This window comes from Branchiostoma floridae, chromosome 9 (genome assembly GCF_000003815.2).
Source record: "Branchiostoma floridae strain S238N-H82 chromosome 9, Bfl_VNyyK, whole genome shotgun sequence".
NCBI lineage: Eukaryota > Metazoa > Chordata > Leptocardii > Amphioxiformes > Branchiostomatidae > Branchiostoma > Branchiostoma floridae.
Window position 1 is genome coordinate 21544615 of NC_049987.1, and position 15050 is coordinate 21559664.

The following is a 15050-nucleotide window of genomic DNA, read 5'->3' on the forward strand; positions in this document are numbered from 1 at the left end:
GTCATAACAGAACCCAGCTTCCAATTCACTAAAACATTGGTTCAATTACGATCAAAGACCAATAATCTGACATAGAAGTACAGTCAAACCTGTCTATAGCGGCCACTCAAGGGACTGGAGAAATATGGCCACTATAGACAGGTGGCCCCTATAGAGAAAATGTTGATCAATTGACCATGAGCAAGCTACACATAATTACAGTTCCTACTAATCTTTCTCGCCAAGTGACATTGTCTCGATCGGTAAATTCACCGACAAAGACTTGCACTTTAATGCTCAAGGCATGCATACCTTCTGCTACCGCCAAAATGACCCTGTCAGGAACTCCAAATCCTTGCAAACTACAATTTCAAACACGGTGCAGGGTGACATAAGGCTGCAGTATGGTTGCATAGGCAGTGTTACTGTATCAACGGGACCTAAAATCGTGTGGCCGTGGCCGCGTTGGACAGGTGGCCGCTAAGCCTATTTCTCAATCATTATGAATCCAAGGGACCGACAAAAAGTGGCCACTATGGCCAGGTGGTTGCTATGCAAAGGTGGCCGCTAATACAGGTTTGACTGTACAACTTTGGGCAAGATCACAACAACCTCAGGGGTCAGAGGTCGCATTACCTTGCCTTTTCAAGGAACTGAAACGGTTTGCAAGTTGAACGTGAACGCAAAATGCAAACCGTTTCCTGTCTTTTGCTGTCGGATCTTCAGGCCTAACCGATAGAACCGTTTCATTTTTTGCATCATGAACGGGGCCTAAGAGAAAAGTTACTCAAGCAACTGGATAGTATTCTACATTGGATACTATCAAGTTGCTTGAGAAACTGTTACACATGTACCTTCCGTATCTTAATACCAGGATGTCTAACCAACATATCAAAAGTTGCAAGACAAAGTTTACACTAGTTCAATGCTGGCTGTACAATAAAGGTTTACTTGTATTGTAAAGCTTGTGCGGCTGCGCTCGTGAGGCGGGGGAGGATGAGTGACACCTTCCTGCGTCACACGTAGCCTTGACGACGAAAAACATCTTACAGAAGCAGGATCAGGAAATTAAGGAGCAGAGATGAGAGACGTCCACGTGCGTCAGACGTCAATGAGACAGGAACTCTCACTCCAGGGAATAGATAGGTAGAGGCTAAAGATACTTTCACTGCAAACTGTTCCCAGCAGGAGATGGACTGTGTGTTTCATGTGAGGTATAGCACATCCTGTGTGCGTCTGTTGTACTATCTAAAGTATGGGAACGGGTTTCTGCGCGTTAAAAATCTGCGAGCACGTTAAAAATCTGCGTGTTAAAAAATTAAGTTCCTGAAATATCTCTGAAAATGTGTAGTGAGAAATTCTTAGGCAGAAAAATGTGACCCCATTATATGATTTACCATCTGTTACCTGGATTTTTGGTTTGAAAAGCCCCTATTTTTTAGGTCACTTGGGAATACTTTAATTTGCATTTCCAGAATATTTCAAAATCACTTAAATTTGACTCAAATACATAGAAAAATCACTAATATATGACGCTTTGTATTGTAAAATATAACAGCTTGAGGCTTTTCTCCATTCTATAAGCTTTATTTCATCTTTTCTCAAGCAGACTGTTTCACATGCAAATTTCAACCTTTGTTGTGCGTTAAAATTTAACGTTTAAAAATCACTTTTAAACAGGGCTCTAGCCAGCGTCCGCTTTTCCGTCAATTGACGGAAATTTGCTGCGTCAAATCCTTGGGGACGCCGCCCACGGCCGTAAAAGCCACATACTGTTTGTTTTAACTATTGTTAGGATTGTTGACAATGTGTGTCGGCGCCCTTTCGCATACGATAATCTCATCAAAACCCGTTTTTCAAGGTCTCAGTTCAGTTCTTCTAAATAATTTTCCCGCTTTTCGCGACGTTTGTAATTGGCTGACGGAAAAAAAATTTCGAGCTGGCTAAAGCCCTGCTTTTAAATTAAAACTCCTGGAATATTTACAGAAAAGGATATTGCACTCTAGAATGCAATAATATGATACTTTTGTGTCATCCTTTTTAAGCTTTTAAGTTTAAAACTGCAAAAAGTTTTGGAATCAGCTAATTTGCATATTTCAATACACAGATTTTTAACGTGCAAGATTTAATGCGCAAATTTTTTACACGCACAAAACCCCAAACCCCAAAGTATCATTATACTGAAAATAGGACAGGGTAACAAAAACTTTCTCATGTTGCAGGGTATAGGATCATCCACAAGATAAAGCACACTTTTAAGTTCTGTGGAAAAATCTGGGAAGACGGATAGGGTTTGAGGTGTTTGAAGCCAAATGTTAGCTTCAAATTTCGAAATACTTTTTTTCTGCATGCAGGTAACATTAAAAATTACCTGCACCAAACAAATTTTTACCTGGCAGTGCACCGCTCTGAATATAGGAAATACAAAATTATACCATCATACTAAGATTGATCAGAAACTATTGCTATTTTTTCTTATACACATGTATACTTTATAGGTGGTAACAGTCAATGCAGCTAATAACAATCCATATTCATCTGCATCATAGGATATTGATGTATAATACCCAGTACATGGACCAATGCAGGTTAGTGCAGGCAAATTCTCGTATTTCTGGTGTCTACCTGCACGTAACCTACACTGGTCCATGTACTGGGTATATGTAGGTGGTATTTCAAGCCCTGACATGCGTACACACCGTAATAACAACTATTGGAAGAATCTCAAAAGACAACAGGGCTGCGCAATGGTATGAAAAGCAGATAGCTGTAGCTTCCAATGCAGCAGCTGGCATGGGATGGTGTAACAGGTATTCCATACAAATAAACAAACAAACAAACAAACCTCTGAGTATTCTGGAGGCACAGGTTGTTCTCACACCAGCAGTGCTGAAGGCATCTTTAATGGTGACAGGAATACCGTCTAAAACATGGAGCCGATTTCCTGTAAGAAGCAGTGAGCAAAGAATAGACATATAATCTTTCACAATCCATCTTTAAATGGAAACTAGCTTGAAATGGTCTTTTAATATAAACTACGTAAAGTTAAGACTGGTTGGCTGGCTTAAGACTGATTGGCTGTGCTGTGGCTTTTGTTCGATTTGAAAAATGTCCTAGCTCCATAGTCTGTACTTAGGTAGTTGGGACACCCAGTCCCCAAGACAAGGGGTCTGCCCACTATTGTATAGAAATTGGTCCTTCAGAAATCTTCTCCTTCTTTTTATTGTTTCCCTCTAAAAGTCCCTATGAGATATCTCTAAGGGGGGATGAGTGCATACGGTTTACGGCAGAGTGGCCAAACTGTCTCTAAAGGCGGCTAGATTTTTATGCCAGGAAGATAACATGATCTTTCGGCATAAGACCTTTCCGGCATAAATACACGGCCACAGCATCTTGAAAATCGTGAATCAGCGCTTGCGCCCACCTCCCCCAAATAAACAAGAGCGTCTGTGGAAGGCCGTGAAGGAGGCTACATCCGACGCCAGCGCTCGTAAAAGGCCATTGAGGAGTTGAGATCCATGTAGCGACGTGTACGTACCCTGTCTGTGCCTGAGAGTGGAGTCTGCCGCCTGCTGACCCGCGGTGTTGTATGTCTCTGTGATGAAGACGTTTAGCTCCTGCACCTGTTTGGCTCGGGCCACGCACGCGGCACAGAGCTCCGCTGCTGTCGTCTTCCCTTCACTCAGCAGCCGAGCTGTCTGCAGAGGCGGGAACAAAGTTTTCACTTGTCCTATACTACAAAATGTACATTAAAAAATTACTAGCCTGGACCATCTTTTCGCTTGTCCGAAATTTGAATGACATTTTTTTTCTAAGTAAGTAACTATGTATTTTCATTTCTAGTTATGGAATTCTTTTATCATTGGCTCTATTTTTCTGTGTAGCTAATGGTTGATGCCATGACTAAAAGGTATATAAAAATGACACTCATGAACAAATGTTACTTGCCCGAAAGTGCAAGTGGGGTAGGACAGGCTTAAAATCATCATATTACATTTAAGTTTTTTAACTCTGGTAAATGAAAACAACATTTGCACCTGCAGTGGCGCCCTCTCTCCGAAAGGAGGAGGAACGCCCGCCTCACCTTTTTGTACAAAGTAGTTAACAATAATATTAATACAGACACAACCAACATACTCAAACCAGCCCATGGGCACACCCGGGGAAGCCACAACCACAAATACCAGCCCATTTTTGCCCGTACCGACACATACAAACATTCATTTTTTTTCCACGAACCATCTCTGAGTGGAACGCCCTGCCTGGCACGGTTGTATTAAAGTGCTCCCAACGTTGAGTGCTTCCATGCCAGGCAGACGGCCTGCCCGCCCTAACCCGGGAGCCTCAACTGCCCCCCCCCCCCCCTCCCCTACGATGCCCCATGCGGGGCCATTTGGGGGTACAGATATGTAGATGTAGATGAACATTTGAGTAGAGTAGTTGAACTTTAAGTATAGAAGAGTATTTTATTAGGCAATCACTGAATCCATGAAAATAAAACACTGGGCACAATTCACAGTAGTTAATACGTCACCCATGCACACACAGATGGGCATATAGATACACACAACTACAGGCAGACATACGCACAGACACACATACAGAGACAGAAACCCAGACAGATAGGGACCGACAGACAGATGGGCACATGCACAATGACAGATATCTAAACCAAGTCAAGTTTTAGCCAAGGAGCTTATATTGAGATATAAGCTCCTTGTTTTAGCCAACCCACGATGCACACAGCCCCTATCCGAGCTAGTACTAGTACGTGTAAGTGATCAAGAGTAAGGGTTGAAAACTACACTTCCTTACCTCCTTCAGTGTGAGACCCAGCATGCTAAAGACTCTCGGAAAGTTAAACTGTGCCAGGAAAGTTGTCAAGAAAGTCAAGGACGATTCTGGTCTTCCGCCATGATGTTTGGACCTGCACATGTGCTTGAGATAGTCCAATATTTTTAGGGGTGCATAATCTGAAGAGAAGGTCTAGAATATCTTTCAACTCACAAACTATAATCTATTTGCAAATAAATACTTAAATAAATATATATTTTGATAATATTTGATTGAATATACAATCTGTAATATGATTCTATAGTCTAAATAATTTTTTGCCCTTACTAATTTTACCTATTTTAGGAATGCACTATTCTTCAACGAGGTCAAAGGTGGAGGGTCATTGCAGACGATGACCTTCCGTGTTATACAACACATGTTATGAAAGTCCAAAATAAGTATTTCCGTATTTCTCGTGAATTTTAGGGGATTCCCCCAACGAAATTGATCTCAATTGTTTTCTGATGTCTAGATGAAGTAACAGACATTTGACACAGCAACAGAAAACATGATCACCGGTACGTTAGGTCGTATTTGTGGATCTTGCAGAACACTTCTTGTCAAGAAGGAGCCAAGTTTTCTTGGAAGATGCAGTTTCCAAAGAAACCAAGGATGCAGGGATTTTTCCACCAGTCAGAGAAGACCTTACATCATGAAGGCGTGGCAGCTGAAGGCGTATGGCAGTAACAAGAACTTCCAGTGTGTTGATTTTTTTATTTATTTTCCTTTTCAATGTTTTGATATTTTTCTTTGATATAATATATCATGATATACGTGTTCTTAAGTTCATAACAAATTGGTTTTGATTTTGATTTGATTTATTCGGCTGTATAATCATGAGAAATACAGCCAGGGCTACCCAACTAGCCGGAGGCTATTATGGTAAAAGAATACATTCCATGAAGCCTTCATTCATTCATCTACAAACTCCATACATTCGTCCATCCACAAATTCCAACCATCCATGATCCATCCATCCATCCATCATTCATTCATTCATTCTTTGTTTCTACCATTTCCCCAGGTTCACAGACAACGCCCCGATGCCCCCGATAATGTACCCAAACCAGATGGTGGTACAAGTGTGTGCTGCTAGTGTGAATCCCTTAGACGTCATGATGAGAGGTAAGTGTGACTTTCCAACTTCCACAGGATGAAAATCACATGTCTAGTACTGTAAATGCAGAAACTTTCACGGTGGTTTAATGTTCGCGGTTTTCGCGGTAGCCCCTTTACTGCGAACTTAAAACCGCCTTGAACATTTTTCCATGGCAGTAAGAGACTACAGTGCATGGTGATACCGCGAACTTTAAACCACCGTGAACAGTCCTTTTTCCTGCTACCGCAAAATTAAATCCCCGTGAAATCAAATGCATTTACAGTAACTATATGTGTGGAAAATAAAGAAGGCAACGATAACCTGATACAGTATGATCTGCTTGGCTGTGGACAGGAACATCTTCTCAATAGTGCAAATTAAAAAGCTCACCGGGCAATACTATTTTAGGGGCCAGCTACAGGCTGGCTGCAAGTGGCCATCTCTACATAAGGACCACCTGGCCTGTGTGACCACTTATTCCATTGACATATACATGTCTATAGTGATTAGCTGTCCAATAGTGATTTTACCACTAGACCTGTCTAGACCAGATTTTATCGGTTCCCTGGTGAGTGGTTTTCTTGTTCAGTTTTGACTCAGCATCAAATAAAACTTGGATTCGCAGGAAACAGAAATTATTTTGTGTTTAATTTTTTTTCTACCTTTGCAGAAGGTTATGGTGCGGCAATGTTAAACAGACAGCGTGATCCGACAGGCGTGCTTCCCTTCATGGAACCCAACGTCAACGAGCTTCCCCTTGTTCTGGGGCGGGACTGTTCCGGCATCGTCATGGAGACAGGACTCAACGTGAAGGAGTACAAACCTGGGGAAGAGGTACTATGTTAATTAGTATTCCACTTTTTAAATCCAGTTTTTATACCAGGATGCTATTTTTTAGATTTATTTTTTGTTACTGAATAATGAACCATAAATTAGATAGAGGAATTGCTATGCATTTGGTATTGTATTATTGTTAATCAATAATATATGAGCTAGCAAGCTAATCCCCTAGCAACTTCCTTTGAAACTGCAATGCAGTAGCCGATTTTTGTACATGTATCTTCCTTTCGGAACACTATTCATAGCATTATCATTGTAACAGTTAAGAATTGCACTTTCAATTAAGTTACATTGTAATTGGCAGAGGGGAACACCTTAATCTCATTTGACAAAAGAACAAAGATTGCCCACAAGGCAATATCATCATCATCATCAAATTGTATATTGTATATACACTGGAAAGAACTTATAGTAAATTTTGGAGTGGCAAGAGCACACTCAGAATCTCCCACACTATCAAATCAATTTACTTTGTGAGGCAGCTGAACCTACGCAGATGATGGTGGAAAACAAACAGACGTGTTTACTGGGAGTCATTTCTATAGAGTGCTGTTGACTGACAGGTCTTGCAATTAGAGTCTGTGGTTCAGAATGCTTCGTGGTTGTGAGAAGTGAGACCGCGTGGCGCAGCAGCAGCGTGTTTTGCTCGGGACCGAGAGATCTCGAGTTAGAATCCTGCCATGTCACCGATCTTGTGCCCATGGAAAAAGCACTTTACACGGCTTTACTCAAGTGAAAAATGACTACCTACTAGTAGCTTTGGAGAGGGCCATCCCTCGGATAGGACGCAAAATGGAGGTTTTGTGTTTGGGTAGGGCCACACCCCACACATGATAAAGAACCCAACACATGTACGATGGTGCAAATCCTTCCGTCTAGAGTTGGTGATTCTCTACAAATTACCCGGACTCCAGGAGGAATAGTGACGTATCAGTCACTAATGAAGATCTGTATGAAACCAAACCAAATCAAACCAAATCAAACCAAAGAAAGAGATAATGGTAGATTTTGGAGTGGTAAGAACACAGAACCCCAGATGATTGGTTCAATAAACTTTCCTAGGTGGTCGAACCTTTGAAGATTGTTGAAAACAGACGTATTTACTGGGACTCATTTCTATAGAGACTTCTCCATAGCATTATTACTGTAACAGTTAAGAAATAACTTTTACACTTTCAATTAAGTTAACATTACATTGTAATTGGCTGGGGGGAACACCTTAATCTCATTTGACAAAAGCACAAAGATTGCCCACATGGCAATATCATTAATGTCATCAAGTTACACACTTGAAATTGTATATTTTACTGGAACAAAAGAAAGAAATTATTATAATAGTAAATTTTAGAGTAGCAAGAACACAGAATCTCCCAGACTATCAAATCAATTTACTTTGTGAGGCAACTGAACCTACGCAGATGATGGTGGAAAACAGACGTATATACTGGGAGTCATTTCTATAGAGTGCTTTTGACTGACAGGTCCTGCAGAGACATGGCAATTAGAGTCTCAGCGTGAGGCTCGGGATGTGTCGTGGCTGCGAGCAGAACTTTGAAAAAAACTCCTCTCTGTCAGCCATTGTCATGCTGATGAGTTTCTTCAGCTCGTCTGTTAGTGTAACCCAAGTGTGCGGAGGCAACAAGCCTGCATGATGTGATGTACAGTGTGGATAAAATCTTGTAATTTTTTATCTTGTGTACATGTGGTGCAGATTTTGATGAAAAAATAAAGCTGTGTATTCAGATAATGATTATAATAAGTTTAGTACAAATGCTTGCCTGATGGTTTATCAATCAATCAATCAATCAATCAATCAAGTACAAGTAATGAAGAGTACAAATGTACTTCGGGACATTATGAGTGACAGCCATTACTCTTTTTCAGCATCACTACCAGAACAAAGTATAAACAGCTGGTGTGTGATTATTATTGAGGGGATTTGAACACCTTTTGAATTTTTTTTCTATTCATTAAAACTTATATAAAGGATCACATAGATGATACAAAACATGTTCACAAAACTACTAAGACTAAAGTACATGTAAAACTTAAAAAAAAAGGATACCATAGAATATACTCATGGTAACAACAAAATAATTTATGGAATAACGACCTGATGAAACTTCATCACAGAAAATTATTCAAACACTTGCCAAGCCAATTACTATTTTCTGACGTGTTGTTAGCGGTACAAACCATTGTACAGGAAAGCTCAATACAAACTCCCACTCAGCAGGCCTGCCAGACACAAAGACTCATTTGTTAATTGGTATGAGTGCCATTATAGACTTCCAAAATGACTTATTTACACCCATGTGTACTGAAGGTATCACTTTGTCCATTTCTATGTCAGTGACTGAAAAATAAGTACAGTCAAACCTGCCCGAGCGACCACCTCTTCTCAGCGACCACCTGGCCATTTCGACCGCTTTTTCTCGGTCCCGATTTTTTTCCCCGTTGACGTAAGCATTAAGCGACCTTTTCTCAACGACCACCTGACCAACGCGACCGCGACCGGCCCAAATTGGGACCCATAACGACCGCATCATTTTCAAAATTGAGGTTTTCATCGATTTCTGATGATAACTAGCACGATTTTTTGCCAAAATCGACCAGTTTGCGTCAGTTTTGACTGCCATTACGATGTTATGTTTAGAATAAAGATCACGGTGGTCAATGGGTGGGTCAATTGGGCAGTCTACTGTAGTATGGGAGAAAATTTCATTTAAAAAAATCTGAATTTAGTTGTTACAATTTAAAAAAAAATCTATATCATTATAAAGTGAACGAATGCTATGTATATTGTCTTATACTTTTAAAAGAAAGATCTGTGTAGCTCATCGACCTTTTTAAGAAAGATATGCATAAAGTAACTGACAGCCGAGTAAGGGTCTAAAACGTTAGTGTACAAATATTCTGTATCGTATAAAAGTTTGATAAAAGATTGGGGTTAAATTTTCAGTGTGCGTGTTGTATGCGCGTAAGCAGACCTCGCTTCTTTGCGTGCGTGCAATGTGCTTGCTTTTTGCCATTGAACACAACGGAAACCATTTATACTTTGTATTGGGCATGTTTTGAGTCGATACTCTTCTCAGCGACCACCTGTCCAAATGGACCGTTTTTTTCCGGTCCCCCGGGTGGTCGTCTTGGACAGGTTTGACTGTATTGAGGTTTGCATGAAACTGTTAGGACTCTGTAAATTCTAACATTATGTTTTTTTTTAAAACTCTTAGTCAATCTGATGGTTGTCAAAGACTAGACGGAGTACTTGCACATATTGTATTTGCTGTCATGGAATAATCAACACTTTTCCATTTGGTCCTCAAATACATACAAGAAGAAATCAAACTACATTGTAGGACGATTCCACCATAAGAATGTCGTCCATCATAAGAATGGTGATGGTAGTATAGTTTTTAACGGTCACTATTTTCAGACACAGTCTATGATAAGTCAGTGCAACACAGTATTGTATTGCAGTATACGTGACCGGTCTGCCTAAACACCACAAACGACCACAAACAACCACAAACGACCACAAACGACTCTAATAAGCAGAGTATATGGGGCAACGACCTTGTGTGATGCACTGGAGACAATGTTTATACATTGATGAATTTAAAAAATGCAACAACTCCTACGTATTCATGAGTTATTTTGAGTTAGTCCGCTGGTTTCAAGATCGAAGCAATTCTTGGCTGCCATGTTGGATCGCCCGTGCTAGGAGTCTGCATGGGGAAATTCTCGATACCTCCCTTGGCTCCATAGATGACAGGGCGATAAAACTATGGAAGCTGTTGGTTCATAGATTCTAGCATACCGCAATTCTATCATTGCCAACTTATAAACTGAGTGATTTTCAGCCTCAAATGCAAGCAAGCACGATCTAACATGGTGGCCAAGAATTGCTTTAACCTTGACACAGGACTAACTCGAAATAACTGGTGAATACGTAGGACTTGCTGCGTTTTTTTAATCCATAAAATATGTATAAACAAAATGTCTCCAGATCGTACACAAGGTCGTTGCCCCATATGCATTGCATATTAGAGTCGTTTGTGGTTATTTGTGGTGTTTAGGCAGACCCTACGTGACTCTGATCAGCCATGATGGAGAAAATTTGATTTGGATTGAAAGCTGATTAGCATAATTATGTATCTAAAACCTTAATGGAAATATCACTGCAGGACTTCTCTCTCAAGGGCACTCTATTCACAAGCCAGTGGGATAGAAAGTAAAAGCTATTCAGCATCTCCCAGCAACCAAATTATGTTTTTCTGCAAAATGTTAGGGTTATTAACGGATTAGCCTCTCTGATGTTTGCCACGCAAAAATGGTGGCTAGGTGTTGTTTTTTTGCTTGAATTGAGGAAGTTTGAATGACATTTGTGTAAAATGCCTTTTCCAAGGGCACAACATTGATGCCTGTCAGGGATTTGAACCCCAAACCCCTTGATTCATGGGCACAGTGTTCTAGCCGGCCTGAAGTTTTTTTTCGTCTCCTGAATTTTGAATGGAAATCTTGTCAAAGGTGCAACGATTCTAATGGGGACCTGGGGTATACTATCCAGGAAAATTTTGAAACCTAGACCCCATGAAATGCTATTTCCTTTATTTTGAGTGGCAAATTTTGCTGGTAGACTCAGCTTGGTTCAATTAGAATCTTTACATGCCAATTTTTGTCCCCAATAGCAAAATTCCGTCGGACGGGACGGGAGGATGGACGCTGGCTAGAACCCTGCATGGGCAAACACTCTTAGACTAACCATTACACATGATACCACACATGCACAACAACAATTGTACTGGTGTTAGTTCTCAGTTATAATTCTTCACCAATCCTGAATGTATTTTTTATCATATGCCCATTCAGGTGTGGGTAGCTGTGAACCCGTACAAGATGGGCACACACGCAGAGTTTGTACTGGTCACCAACAGTGAGGTAAGGATGGTTTCATTCAAGTAACACGCTTGGGTCACTTCGCCAGGACCATGAGATTGACACACTGTCCAAGATAAAGCAAGCAGCTGGATAAGAGTGAGACTGTGCTGCATATCAAACCTACTTGTAGCAGTGTCATACATATATAGAATACAACACGGTGTATTCCGCATCACCCTCAGTCCCAGCCCAACCACGGGTCGGATCGCCCGACGGCCGAAGGTTGTCACAATTTTATTTATGTCGTACCCACCTGAGAAAACCCATGTTTTGGTGCGAAATGCGCCAGAAGTTGAACAAATTTGGTGCCCTCAAACAAAAAGTGTTACAACAGCAATGTTCCAACGTCCGAATCGAATTGCCAACCGTGCCACACTCGGCCCGCTCGAAATGGTTCGATTTACTCGAAGGAAGCCTGTGTGATACAACTTTTGAACCTGTGTGATACAGAAGTTATCACACGGTCCGGAACACCCGTATCGAACGTTTTCGCGTGACAGGTATGATATAATGTACGATATTGATGATATAAAACTACAATTTTTGATTATTGCATTAGGCAAAGTGACTTATTATTAAGCAATGTAGGTTTTTCCCCCCTTTTGCATGTTTGTCTTTATTGTTTAAAGACAAAGAAGATAAAGAAGATCATGCATGTGACAAAAATGTGTGAATGTAATGCTGGATCACCCTTACCTGTGGGGTAACTGAATACGTTGTTTAAAACAATGAATTTAGGATATCAAGTCAACAGATGTGGTTTCAAACTGCAATGTTTTAAAAATACTGCAGTTTAAAACCACGTCCATCGACTTGACATACCTAAATCAGGGCTCGAAATTCATTTTTGGGATTAGGTGCACTGGTGCACCCAGCTTAAAAAATTGGGCGCACCCGCACCCAAAAAATTTGGGTGCACCACTTAAGTTGAAGTAATAACCTAATAATAAAACTTAGTTACAAGCTATCAAATTCTTAAACAACAGACATTTTTATTATCTTTCTAACACTTAGATGTCAAGAATATGATGTACATGTATACTAAGTATACTTTGATATCTTTACATACATAAACCTAAGAAAATATTTGGGTGCACCCTGTGCACCCAGAGAAAATAATTGGGTGCACAGCTCCAATTTTGGGTGCACCTGGGTGCACATGCACCCAGTATTTCGAGCCCTGTAAATGCACTGTTTTAAAAGCAACGGATATAGGCTACCCCGCGGATAAAGGTGAACCAACATTAACATCTGAATAAAGATTATGTTTGTTCCTCCTTTCATTCATTCATTCATTCTCTCTTTGTTTCTGCCCCACAGATTTCCCATAAACCCAAATCATTGACCCATGTACAAGCAGCGTCCATTCCTTATGCCGGACTGACGGCCTGGGCCTCTCTGATCACGCAGGGGGGACTGAACGAGAAAACAACCAAGGGGAAAAGGTAAGGACCTGATGCAGACAGGGTTGGACAAGTTTTCCAAAATTCACTTGTCCTATCGGGCAAGTACATTAAAGACCAGCTTGCCCAAACCAACTTTTCACTTTTTCTCTGTGTACTTTCACTCCGCAATGGAATTCTTATTATTGGCTCTATTTTTCTGTGTTGACCAATGCTTTATATCGTGACTGTAAAAAGTTAGTGTATCAAAATCTCAATCATGGAAATATCTAACTTGTCCAATCGGGCAAGTGGGGTTGGACATCTGCCCCAACACTGCTTTGGGGTTGTCAGAATACATGAGAGCCAGGGGGCCTAATGCATGCCTTGGTACAGTTTTACGTTCGAACAACAACCTTGAAAATTTCATCTTAAAGCTTTAAATTTTGTAGCTGAATGTACAATGAGATTTCACATGTTAATATTAAAGTAGGCTTCTCTCTTTATGTTCTTATGATAATACACATGTCAATAATTATTTTGTGTTTAAGTTACAAACTTTCAAGGTATTAAACTTTGATATTACTTTGTGCGTACTTATGATAATGTTACTATGTGCATTAACATTTTATTAGGAAACTGGCCAGTGTCCAGTGATTATTTGATTTTGCTGATGTCCTGCAACTTACTTACCTGTAGATTTTAAAGAACAATGTTTGTTTGTCCCTCTCCAGGGTGTTGGTCCTTGGGGGTTCTGGAGGCGTGGGAACGTTTGCTGTACAGGTGAGGACCACAAGGTTGGGGGTTCTAATCCCAGTCTCATCATATGACTTGAAAGCTGATGTTGGTCATAGCTTTTAGTCTGATAAAATGTTAAGCCATCATTGCCCTGTTTACCTTGAATCACACCTATGATAGAAGCTGTCACACAGTTGTTGTGGTGATTCAAACCATTCAATAGTTATCTAAGTTATACTTACAAATTGTTCATGGGAGGCCCCCAAAATTTCGTGTCCTGGGGGCGAAACAGCCCCCCCCAAAAAGTGGGAAAAACACCCGTTCTTGGCTGTGGAACAGGTCTTTTTCCCCCTTTCACAATCACTTTTGGGCAAACATCCCTGTCCTGGGTGGGGAACCCCCCCCCCGGCACACATACAAACAAAAAAAACCTTCCCTGTCCTGGGTGGTGAACCCCCCCCCCAAACACACACACATGGGCTGAACCCTCCCCACACACACAGGGGCAAACATCCCTTTCCTTGGTGCGGAACACCCCCCCCCCCCCACACACACACACATAAACAAACATTCCTGTCCTCGGTGCTGAACACCCCCCCACACACACACACATGGGCTGAACACTCCCCACACACACATAGGCAAACATCCCTGTCCTTGGTGCTGAACACCCCCCCCCACACACACACACACATAAACAAACATTCCTGTCCTCGGTGCTGAACACCCCCCCCACACACACACACATGGGCTGAACACTCCCCACACACACATGGGCAAACATCCCTGTCCTTGGTGCTGAACACCCCCCCCCCACACACACACACACACATAAACAAACATTCCTGTCCTTGGTGCTGAACACCCCCCCACACACACACACACATGGGCTGAACACTCCCCACACACACATGGGCAAACATCCCTGTCCTTGGGGCTGAACTGCCCCACCCACACACATGGGCTAACATCCCTGTCATTGGGGTTGAAAACCAAGTTATATACCCCCCCCCAAACACACACAGACAAACATCCCTGTCCTTGGGGCTGAAAACTCCCCCCCCACACAAAGAAATTGGCTAACATTCCTTTCCTTGGGGCTGAACACTCCCCCCCCACACATGGGCAAAAAGAAATGTCCTTGGGGCTGAAAAACCCCCCCCCACAGAAAGAAAAAATGGAATGGGGAAACATTCCCGAACTCGGGGGGGGAAACCAAAGTATAAATCCCCCCC

The 15050-nt window shown here is 41.4% G+C and overlaps 2 protein-coding genes across 2 annotated transcripts in view; one reads left to right on the plus strand and one right to left on the minus strand.

The window, feature by feature from the left end:
- Nucleotides 1–4934, minus strand: part of LOC118422295 (glutamyl-tRNA(Gln) amidotransferase subunit A, mitochondrial-like) — a 31475-nt gene extending 26541 nt beyond the window's left edge. Inside the window, exons 1-3 of the mRNA XM_035829814.1 lie at nt 4795–4934; nt 3518–3677; nt 2825–2923 (exon numbers count right to left, since the gene is read on the minus strand). Of these exons, the coding sequence (XP_035685707.1) occupies nt 2825–2923; nt 3518–3677; nt 4795–4914 (379 nt within the window). The 5' untranslated portion in view covers nt 4915–4934. The remainder of the gene's footprint in view (nt 1–2824; nt 2924–3517; nt 3678–4794) is intronic.
- A 224-nt stretch (nt 4935–5158) lies between these two features.
- The window catches only part of LOC118422610 (reticulon-4-interacting protein 1 homolog, mitochondrial-like), a gene marked incomplete in the record, with an annotated part of 20414 nt that continues 10522 nt past the window's right edge, over nt 5159–15050 (plus strand). The window contains 6 exon segments of the mRNA XM_035830254.1: nt 5159–5514; nt 5840–5940; nt 6585–6748; nt 11627–11695; nt 13016–13140; nt 13812–13860. Coding sequence (XP_035686147.1) covers nt 5324–5514; nt 5840–5940; nt 6585–6748; nt 11627–11695; nt 13016–13140; nt 13812–13860 — 699 coding nt within the window.